At 38.3% G+C, this 10608-nt stretch overlaps 1 protein-coding gene across 3 annotated transcripts in view; it reads right to left on the bottom strand.

Moving 5' to 3' along the window:
* Positions 1–333: 333 nt before the first annotated feature.
* Positions 334–10608, bottom strand: part of pxb (putative Hedgehog signaling attenuator pxb) — a 211150-nt gene continuing 200875 nt past the window's right edge. For all 3 annotated transcript variants that reach the window (XM_089738571.1, XM_028175569.2, XM_089738572.1), the window contains 2 exons: positions 3982–4153; positions 334–2584 (listed from right to left, as the gene is read on the bottom strand). In XM_089738571.1, coding sequence (XP_089594697.1) covers positions 1952–2584; positions 3982–4153 — 805 coding nt within the window. In that variant the 3' untranslated portion in view covers positions 334–1951. The remainder of the gene's footprint in view (positions 2585–3981; positions 4154–10608) is intronic.

Here is a 10608-nt window from a genome sequence, read left to right as displayed (position 1 = left end):
CAATTTACTGGTGGTAGGTCCTCTTGTGATTCCGCGTGGGTAGGTATCACCACACTTCTGCCGTGAAGCAGTAATGCGTTTCGGTTTGAAGGATGGGGCAGCCGTTGTAACTATACTTGAGACCTTAGAACTTATATCTCAAGGCGCATTTACGTTGTAGATGTCTATGGGCTCTAGTAACCACTTTAAACCAGGTGGGCTGTGAGCTCGTCCACCCATCTAAGCAATAAAAAAAAGGTAGGAAAAAATATATAGGGAGCGAGTTAATTGTTAACATGTGTATTCCTACGACATCATATTGTATCATTGAAAGGTGAAAATAAAATAAAAGGCTTTCATAAAAATGTATTTTTTATTGTTATGTTTTATTGTGCTCTTCATATATAATTTATAAAAAAAACGGAACATAAGTGAGTGATACATACAGACAGTATCGGTGAACAAAACAAAAAATAAATAAGATACTTAATTAAATAAAAATAAAAATTAACTAAGTAACAACATAGTGTTCCCCAGGAAGAAAGACAGTCATACATTTCCATGAGCGATTTACATAATACATTTCATTAACAATTTCATTCGTCATACAGAATTGTTTAAAAAAACATTGTATCTTGTCAGTGGTCAATAAATAAAGTAGCTTAATATAAAAAAAAAAACATTGCTAATTCGCGTTATTTTCCTATACATTGCGCGTCACGCGAGGCCCTTGACCCCATGCGTCATGTGCTTTTAATTGTCTTACGTTGCGTGTTGGAAAAAGTCCAAAAATTTCATATTCGAGAACGGTTCTTTTAAGCCACATGTTTAAATGTATTAAAGACGGGAGAATACACAGTATTACTTATTTTGCAACAACAACCCACTATTCAGACGTAACAAGGCCAGACGCGTTTGGTTCCCGAGAGGGAGGGTAATGGGAGAGATGTGCTCTGCACTAAACGCTTCACTCTACCCCCTTTGCCTTTTCATGAGTTCTGTCTCATGCGAGGTTCGGACGTGGGTTGTTGAGCGACAGGAGGTTTTAGTCGATTCGACTCCGACATACCCCACAATACAATATCATAAATAATTCATCATTAAAATTTTAATTAATGAAATCATTAAAAAAAGATAATAATAACCAGTAAATACAAAAGAAAAACCTTTGATTACTGATGCTTGAATTTTTACGGGGAATCCCCGAGGTTCTGCCTACATATTCCTTAGCGCGCATCGATGCGTTGCCGCAACAACTTAGCGCCAGCTTAGTCAGTTGAACCCTCTGCAGATCTCTGCCAAAAAAATAATTAAGCGATCTTAGGCTCAGCAATGGAACTAAAACGGAAATTGTCTATCGCCTTAAAAGGTCTGTGTGATTTTTTTCGTATTAATTACACTTGATATGATTACAAAATTCAATCTTAAAGTATAATTTATTTAACTAAGTTTTTGTACAGTATCTACATTCCGTGGAAACAACTTATCGATAAACATAGCTTAGAAATTTACAAAAAAAACGTATTTATTTCGAATCACATTGTGAAATCTTGTAATTTTAGGACTAGCTCGAATTAACTTACTAGGACGAAACTTCTAAGCCTACGAAATATGGTCATGATTGGTTTGTACAAAAAAAAAAAAAAAAACAAATTTTAACACTAAAAATAATATTATAATTTATAGTAATGACGCTAGTATCTATTCAGGGACTAGCCTACGAAGCGATATTTTACAGAAGTGGAAGTCCCTACTCGATTACTTTAGTAAAAATCAGAAACAACAGGTTTTTTAAGTCACATTATTATCGAAGAAGGCATGAAAAGAATAGGCCATCCAATTTAGGCCCTCGTTAAGGAATCTACGGTATTAAAAATTACGTTAATTCCCGCAAATATCATTATCATTCATCACTTGATCAGTTGATCGTAATTCAGACCGTGAGCGGTTAAAGTCTTAAAGCATATTGTGCTCATGACATAGGCATTTCCGCTGACAGCCTATGACGAGAAGACGCCCTGGTCCCACAAGTTCCACACGTATTGTTGCTGTATCCCGAATCTGAGCCGAAAGAAGAATCGCCGCTAGGAGGTTTCGGTGAAGCTCTCGGTCCTCTCCAGCATTGGATCCCGGGTAATTCACCGCCAGGCCATGCGCCACCCGCACCGACGGGCACGGGGCCTGGTCTAGCGCCAACAGTCCCAACTTGAGGGTATAACCGAAGCAACGCATCCAAAAGCACACCTTCATGGAATTCTGAAGGATCTGGCGGGTGCATGTGTCGAGGGATCCGATGTTGTGCTCTCCTTCTTTCTAGAGATTTGGGTCTACGGTCTAGTCGTTGATGTCTCGGTCTATGCTGTAAAGACTGTGGCGCTGGAGGTCTGGAGCAAGTTCGACAAGGCGCCGCTTCACCGACTAAGCTCAGTTCGTCTTCTGCGAAGTGATCGTCGCTGTGTACGGAGTCATCAGACCGGTGTGGTAGTTCTTCGTAAAGAGGAGCTCCACAGGTCTCGCCGCCGCACGAGTTCCCACCTCGCCATGTGTTGCCTGAGCCGCAAACGAACACGCGGCCAGGACAGTTTGGTCTCCTTGTTTCCACCATCTGCAAGGATACCAAAAAAATGCCTTTAATTTTATAGAATCTGATTTTGAAATACTTCATGTGCCTCAGTTTCAATGAATTTAAAATAATACCAAACTAACTAGATTCAAAATAAATTTCTTAAGTACACTACTTTCTTAATTAGTGCAGATATTATTTTGTGTCGAAATCAATTCAAATTTTGAACTGAGAGGATAATCAAAAAACGATTAATTAAAATCAAAATATTAAGTAATTAAAACACCGTCAACCATCTGGCACTTCGTTACAAACTTACAATTATTAAAACGATGAACATTTTAAACTCAATTATAATGTCAAAAGTAATATCAAGTCTAGACATGACGCACTTTGAGAACAAAAGTTTTGACGGTTCACTAATTGGCTTTTGACAATTTGGCATAAAATAACGAATTAAAGTAATACTTGCTAGGAAATTTGGGCATTGAAACTTTGAAGAGTAAACTTGTCGACTAAAATACCGTATTGTCTTCGAAACAAACTGCTGCCTTTGAAAATTATACTCTTGAGTAATCTTTTTAAGACACCGGGCCTGTTATTATGACGGACTAATAGAAGTTTACTAGCAAACATAAGTAAAAAATAGTTATAAAGATTAACAAAAAGACTCTGTCGCACAGTGATAGTGGGTTAATGTTATTACTATCTTAAAAATCACATAAATCGGTGATATATTAATACCATACCCAAATAAAAACTATGTGACGAAATTCCAGAACATTGGTAGAGATTTGTTGAAAAAAAAAAGAGATAAAATTAATACATTTCAACTGAATTTAAGATTCTAACATTGTGTTTTAACATTATTTCGTGTGGTTCCTAATACCTTAAACCAAGATGAAAACATACAGTAGATTTGACGTACGACCCATATCAAATATTTCATCATTTTTATTAGCATTTTGTTGGCATTAAGGGGCTACTTCAGGCCATCATAAGAAAAATGCTGTCGTCAAAAATGCAAAAGTCTTAACTATCTTGACTATTGGCTAGCTTATCATTTAACACAGAACAAAGCACTGCATTTCGGAGCAAATCAAAATGGTGATATCATAGAATACGCGCTATAACCAACTCCACAGTCCTCATAGCAAGCCATAGATAGCCATCACTGATCCATCACTGTATTGTCCACAGTGTGGCTTTAGCAATAAATATAGACAGTACTCGTGAGGTTCAAATTCGCTTGGAAATATTTAGTGCAAACATTATGATTTTTGGCGTATTTTAGTCAACATGGTTACAATGAATGTTTACCATTCCAACTTTTATCTCAAGAGTGTCAGAACGATGGCTTCGTCGCCAATTCTTGATGAGAGTCTTGGATTTGGAAAATTTATTCTATCGGCTTAACAACCATACAGATATTTTTTTACCTCCAACTGCGGTTCCAATTCTTGAGGTCTATGAGGCAGAGGTGGCCTTCTAGGGAGATCTTGTAAGTCTTCGTATAGCGGCGCCGGCGGTGGGGCCCGTCTCTGCGACCCTGAGCTCTGACTGGGCGCTGATGATTTCGAAGGCAATAAGTTTGTAACTTTTCGTTTGTGCCTAAAAAGAAAATATACATATTTTAATAATGCTTCAGGGCTACAAGACAAGGGCCAATGGAATACATCTTGGCGTGAGAACTGGATGTAGAATTTCTTTGATATATCTCTATGACCGTAAACTCTTAAACAGGACCAGTAGTTAAGGAACAATGCTTTATAAAATCAACTTGCAAAGTTTTTAAGTAGCGAATAAATATTTTTGTAAAATAGCATCATTAATCACAAAACGATTCCAAAGCTAATGTTTTAAAGACGTCAATCTCTTGCGTCATAGAAATTTCTCGCTATCTCTCTCGCACGTGAGTTCTTCAACGGTAGTGACGTCAAGAGTAAAATGAGTTACTGTTATTTAAGCCGTAGCCGATCTGTAAGGTACCAAGTTACACATTTCGGATCGTACATATTTATATATATATATATTTTAGGCTAGTAATACTATATCGTGTTTCACTATGACTATCAAAGATTGCATGAAAAACGTCTAAATCTAGAAACTGCTCAGGCATAACTTATAATTGATGATACTGTGACAAAAGCACTGTAGTGCCTGCCAACAGTTGTACCAAGTTTCATCAAAATCTAAAATAATTATTTTTAGTTAAATATTTATTAACGAAACGCTTAGTTAGCAAAACATTAATTTTTATTTAAATAGATAAGACGTTGCTGAATTTTTTATAAAGAGAAATACGAAAATATTCCTAGTATTATTACCATAGCGTCGCGGCATCTTATAAAAAATGAATCTCCTACAGCGAAAACAAAAGTAAGCCCTAAGCAAACACATTACAGTAAAAACCATATTTACGCTAAAGCCCTCAATCTTTGTTATTTTTTATTACCGAGGTAAAGCTATAAAAGTCCTCTATTAATAAAATTCGAAAGTCCAATATCATATTTTTTGGTACGAAAGTACTCGTATTACGGTTTTATTCTGTAGCTGTTTTTAATAACCGTAAGGAAAGCGTGGATAAGACGTTTTAAAATTAGATTTCGAGCGGATTTGCCATGAGAAATGTTATTTGGTTCGTTACAACAATATCTTTTTATTATATCTATTTCATAGAAAGATATCTTTACTTTTTCATTAATTAAAATATCATGTTACGAACAGCAATAATGCTGTAACTAAAATGCGCCGAATCAAGTCTAGCCTAACCAACTAGATAGAACTAAAAAAGGTAAATTGATTTAGTGAAGTCGTATCGATTACCATGGATCGCGGATTCTTTTAATTCTATGCCACAAATCGGAGAGGCTGCTTTGTGAGTTTTATAGAAGGGGGTTTCTGCTAAAAGGCTGCATGCCCTGTTGGCTTTGAATTTACTTATATTAGCTAGAGTTCAGTCACACATCCGACTCAGGCGAGTAAAGCAAAGCCGCCGTCTCTTGAAATGTGTCTTTTTGGATCCCTCGGATCTACTCTCAATGTCTTTAGGCTCTTCAAGCACCGGTCCTCGTACTCCCACAGCTCGTCGATGATGAACGATCGGATCTTCTTAGCGGGCCGTGAATCCGATCCGGTAGTAGATTGTGCAAAGTATTGCTCTTGCTAGGGCCAGTGTTACCACATTCTCTCAGCTTGAACCTCGTGAGCTTACCTACCAGTGGCGCCGTAGCTGGAATTGTCCCTTACGCTACCAGCGAATGGATAGGAAAATAATTCAGTCAGTTGATAGTGGCTTAGTTGTCACTATGAACTGAAGGTGCATTGTATATTATATAATACACTGTGACGTCAGTGTGCAAATCGACGGCGACTCTATAATGACTTATTCTAAATAATGCATTTTAGGATTAATTAGCACAGAGACATCCACAATATTCTTTCCCCGAACATAATAGCTTTTACGTCCGCGATCCCTTTCAATTACGACAAAAGAAGCGGTAGTTATTATAAACACATTAGACACGCTAATATTGATGCATTGAAGCAGATGTGCCGGTACTTAGACAAATTCGACGGTACTTTAAGATTTTATTTGTTTGGGTTTTTTTATGATAAAATGAGTAGTACAAAGCTTTTGGGCGAATTAAAAAAAATGGAAGCAGTTCTGAATTTGACTCTACTGTTTTGTAGGTTTTCCTGAACTCTTTTTTTATAGGTGAAGAATCGAATTTTAGGATTACTTCTTTCTTTTATTTGAAAACTGGTGATTCTCATTTGGTCTCATTAATTTCTTATTAAATCTAACAAGTGGAATTCGAGTTATTCTTAATAAGGCATATTTGATTCCGTTGTAACTAATGTTCTTTTGGTTGTAACTTATGGATTTGAACTTATTGGACGAGCTCACAGCCCAGCTGGTGTTAAGTGGTTACTGGAGCCCATAGACATCTACAACGTATATGCCGCCATCCACCTTGAGATATGAGTTCTAAAGTCTCAGTATAGTTACAACGGCTGCCTCACCCTTCAAACCGAAACGCATTACTGCTTCACAGCAGAAATAAACAGGGTGGTTGTTGCCTACCCGTGGGGACTCACAGAGGTCCTGCCACCAGTAGCGATGTAGTAGTTTGCGATGGACCGACTAATGGAGACTTTGATACCGTGAAAATCGATAAATATAAATTAGTTGCAAATTACGTAAGTCTACTGGAAAAAATTGTTTTTTTTTTTAAATAAAGAAGTCTTCGGTTTTCATTGCGATTTCGTACCCTAATTCATATGCAATAAGAGCGGTCTATTCCCCTACTCTCAAACAAAGACTCTTACAAGGTTTCATGCCCCCATTGATAGTCCGCCATAATTTGTTCATGTGCATGCTGGCGACATCCGAACATGAAAGAGATGCGACAAGAACAGACATCGAACAGACGACCCGACCACCCACTGGCTGTTTAACCTCGCCGCTAAGTGCTCACAGTCGGCTGGTTACGAATTGGCCATTGAGCTTAATATATTTAAATTCGTAATCTTTGATATTGTTTCGAACTAAAGATTTAGAACACAATTTATAAAAGTAATTTTGCTATTTAGAAATGTTAATAGTAAATTTGGATTTAATGAAATGCATGTTATAATAATACCCTTGAATTGTAAACTTTTTTTGAAAAATATATCAGAAATTAGTTTTCAATATTAAATGTCCGGCAGTGGACGTCTGTTGTGTGATAGTCTACTCGCAGAATAGAAGAAAAAAAATATATCACAATATTATTTTCAAAATGGAATATTATTTTTAAATAATCTTATGGATCCTTTTCATTGATAAAGATTACAAATACGTTTTTATCTATGTTATCATAGCTTCCGATAGTAAATAATAAAATAGTAGGTCCGGCCAATTTCCTACAATCTAACTGTGTGACGGCAACGAAAGCCTAGTTCCACGTTTTTATGTCCACCCTTATCTGTTATCTCATTTTTAAAGATAAATACATTTTATCTGACAATGAAAAGTAAAAGATCAACTTTATGACAATATGCTTAAGGGTTAATTTCGAATTTTTCACGACCGAGACAATAAGACCTTTGGTTTTGGTGTTGCTACGAAAAAGTTTTCGTTCCTTGTCGATAAAAGTAATAAGATAAATCAAGTTAATACGCACGGACAGTAACCACATAACTTTCTTTGTAAATAATAATTTGATTTCGTGTCTCGATTGTGGGGCTATCGATAAAATTTCACTGAAAGGCATTTTGTATATTGTATCGATTCTGTTCGAATTCAGCATTATCTCAGATCTAATTATTTATTTTATTGGTTTCCGATATGAATTATACTATGCGCTCTTTATTATTTATGTCTACTATATAGACATAAATATATAGAAATAAATCGTTTTAGAATGAAGCTCTTTGTCAAATTTCCTTCAGATCAATAAATGTATAGAGTTGGCATTAAAATTACCGTAGACAAGCTGTAAGCTCCCCCCGGTGAAGGTCAAGGGGCGACCTGAGGGGGTGAGGCCGCGCGGCACGCTACCAGCACTCTAGCGCGCTGCCGTGGAGTGAATAGAGCGACCGGTCGACGGTGTATCGCGTCCCGACCCGGCAGGCTGGTTCTGGTCCAGCGGGGTATTCCGGGACACCAGCGGCACCGTCTGGGCGGCCCGACGGGCTGCCGTACCGAGACGGCCGACGTTTCAGAGCCTTCGATTCGCCTCGAAGGCTCCGTCGGCTGGGCGTCCTTGGGGTGAGCCGCGCCGTCTGGTTGTAGTGTTGACCGCGGTAGCCCCCCTACCTCATCCGGGTTCTGACCTCGGAGGGGATCGGACGTCGGGTGTAAGAGTGCAGGGGAGTCGTTTAGTGGGTGGGTCCTAAAATCCTTGGGCCCGCGGTCTGCTCACAACACCATGCAGATCGTTGAGTCTCACATACCCCGCGCGCCCCTTTTGCGCGGGGACCTCGTAGGAGGTTCGGCCCTCTACCCGAAAAAAAAAAAAAAGGTTGTCTTGCGAGCCCGCGTGGGTAAATACCACCAGGCCCACCACTACCTGTTTCGTCACCCGCTTGCAATACCGATTATGCCGCTCGACGACTACCTGTTCTGAGCTTTGTCAAAAAAATGATAATTAATGTGGTCCGTAAGTTCAAAGACCCTCAGCGTGCTATGGAAAGGTGTATGCTTGGAGTTTCTTTGATGGATTGAGTCGGAAATGATGAAATCCGTTAAAGAACCAAAGTGACTGACATAGCCCTAAAGATTAGCAAGCTGAAATGGCAATGGGCCGGACATACGTGTCGCAGAACCGATAGCCGATGGAGCAGACGTGTTCTGGACTGAAGACCACGTACCGGTAAGCGCAGCGTTGGGCGTCTCCCTGCCCGGTGGACCGATGACTTGCGGCGATATGCTGGGAAAGATTGAATGTGGAAGGCGGAGGATCGCTCATTGTGGCGGACTATGGGAGAGGCCTACTTCCAGCAGTGGAGGGACGCAGGCTGATGATGAATGTTGTCGCATAAAGGTGTGGAAAAGAAAAACTATGAAGATAAAACAATGACTTGAATTTCGCGATGAGTCGCTTGATTTGCCGCCCGTGTGTGGTTTACCCTTTTGCACGTCCGCTTACAGCAGCCCTGCGTACCACCGCTCTGTGTTTGTAACCATTTTAAGGTCTGAAGTCACTTGATAGTTTCGAGAGAAATAAAACTGAATTTAAAACAAGCGTCCAGTCAAATCGTCTAAGACAACACGTTTTGTCGATGAAGCCACGATGGACGCGCGGTGTCGGATTACTCGTTATCCCACAATTATTGATCCATCATTAATCTAGCGTGACGTGTTATGAGATTGATTGGCGTTTGTCAACAACGGAATCGACGGGCCGGGCATAATGACGCGTGATTCGGTGTCGCGTTAAGAAATACGTGTCGGATCTGTCACGTTTTTAGGAGTTCGAAAAAATTCGATGGTAGTGTTTTTTTAAAGAGCCGTGTCTGAAATTTTAATTGGTCTAAGATCGTGTTTGAGTTTTTGTTAGTATAGATTTTTTTGTCTTTTTTATTTATTTTTTGTCGAACATGTAGGTACTCATTTAAAGAACTACACACACTAGTATATTATTATGTATAATTAGTAATTATTCAACATATATTATATATGTGTTTATTATGACACTATTCATAACTGCATGAGCTTAACTCGCAAACGAGTTTTGTTATAGCTATTCACCAACAAAGTGATAAAAAAGTACCACATTTTTTTTTTATTGCACACCGATGTAACAGCTCACGACACACCCGATGTTAAGTAACTAACGGTAGACAACGTCTTGGCTCTGCCCCTGGCATCGCTGATATCCACGAGCGACGGTAACCACTCACCATCAGGTGGGCCGTGTGCTCGTCAACAGGTGCAATAAAGAAAAGCTTATCAGGGCAGTCGATAAATGACCACTTCTTGTCACTTAATTACTTAAACTAGCTTTCTTGTTGGATCTTAAATCGCTATAAATCATATAAGATCTTCTCACAGTTTCATCTTACGATCTTTATATACGGAAATTCCTGTTACAGGTGCAATAAAAAAAAGGGTCCGTGTACTTATGTACGCGCGTAAAAAGTTATACTTTATTTTTACTAATTTTTTTTTTTTTTTTTTATATTAAATAATTAATAATAAATATTTAACGTTAATAATTTAATAATATTTAGTATGAACTATATTAAATAATAATTTTGTCATTTATATTACTAAAAAATGAATGCTAATAACACTTTTTTTTACGAGTGTACATGCGCGATAGTTCACCTGCGGCTATATTCAGACTCGCCAAGTTACGTCGGTCGTATTGTAATGAGCGATTTAGTGGGCAACTTCATTTCTGTTAATTTTGTGTCACGGTGCGCGCGCATCGTAAAATTTCACTCTCATCAATTTTTCATAAGGCGCCTAAAGAAGTATAACTTCAAAAATCAGGGCAGTCGATAAATTACCACTTTTGTCACTCACTTAAATTAGCTTTCTTGTTGGATCTTAAATTGCTATAAATCGCATAATA

Source organism: Bombyx mandarina, chromosome 25, assembly GCF_030267445.1.
Source record: "Bombyx mandarina strain Sakado chromosome 25, ASM3026744v2".
NCBI classification, from domain to species: Eukaryota; Metazoa; Arthropoda; class Insecta; order Lepidoptera; family Bombycidae; genus Bombyx; species Bombyx mandarina.
This window is presented reverse-complemented; position numbering and strand designations above follow the sequence as displayed.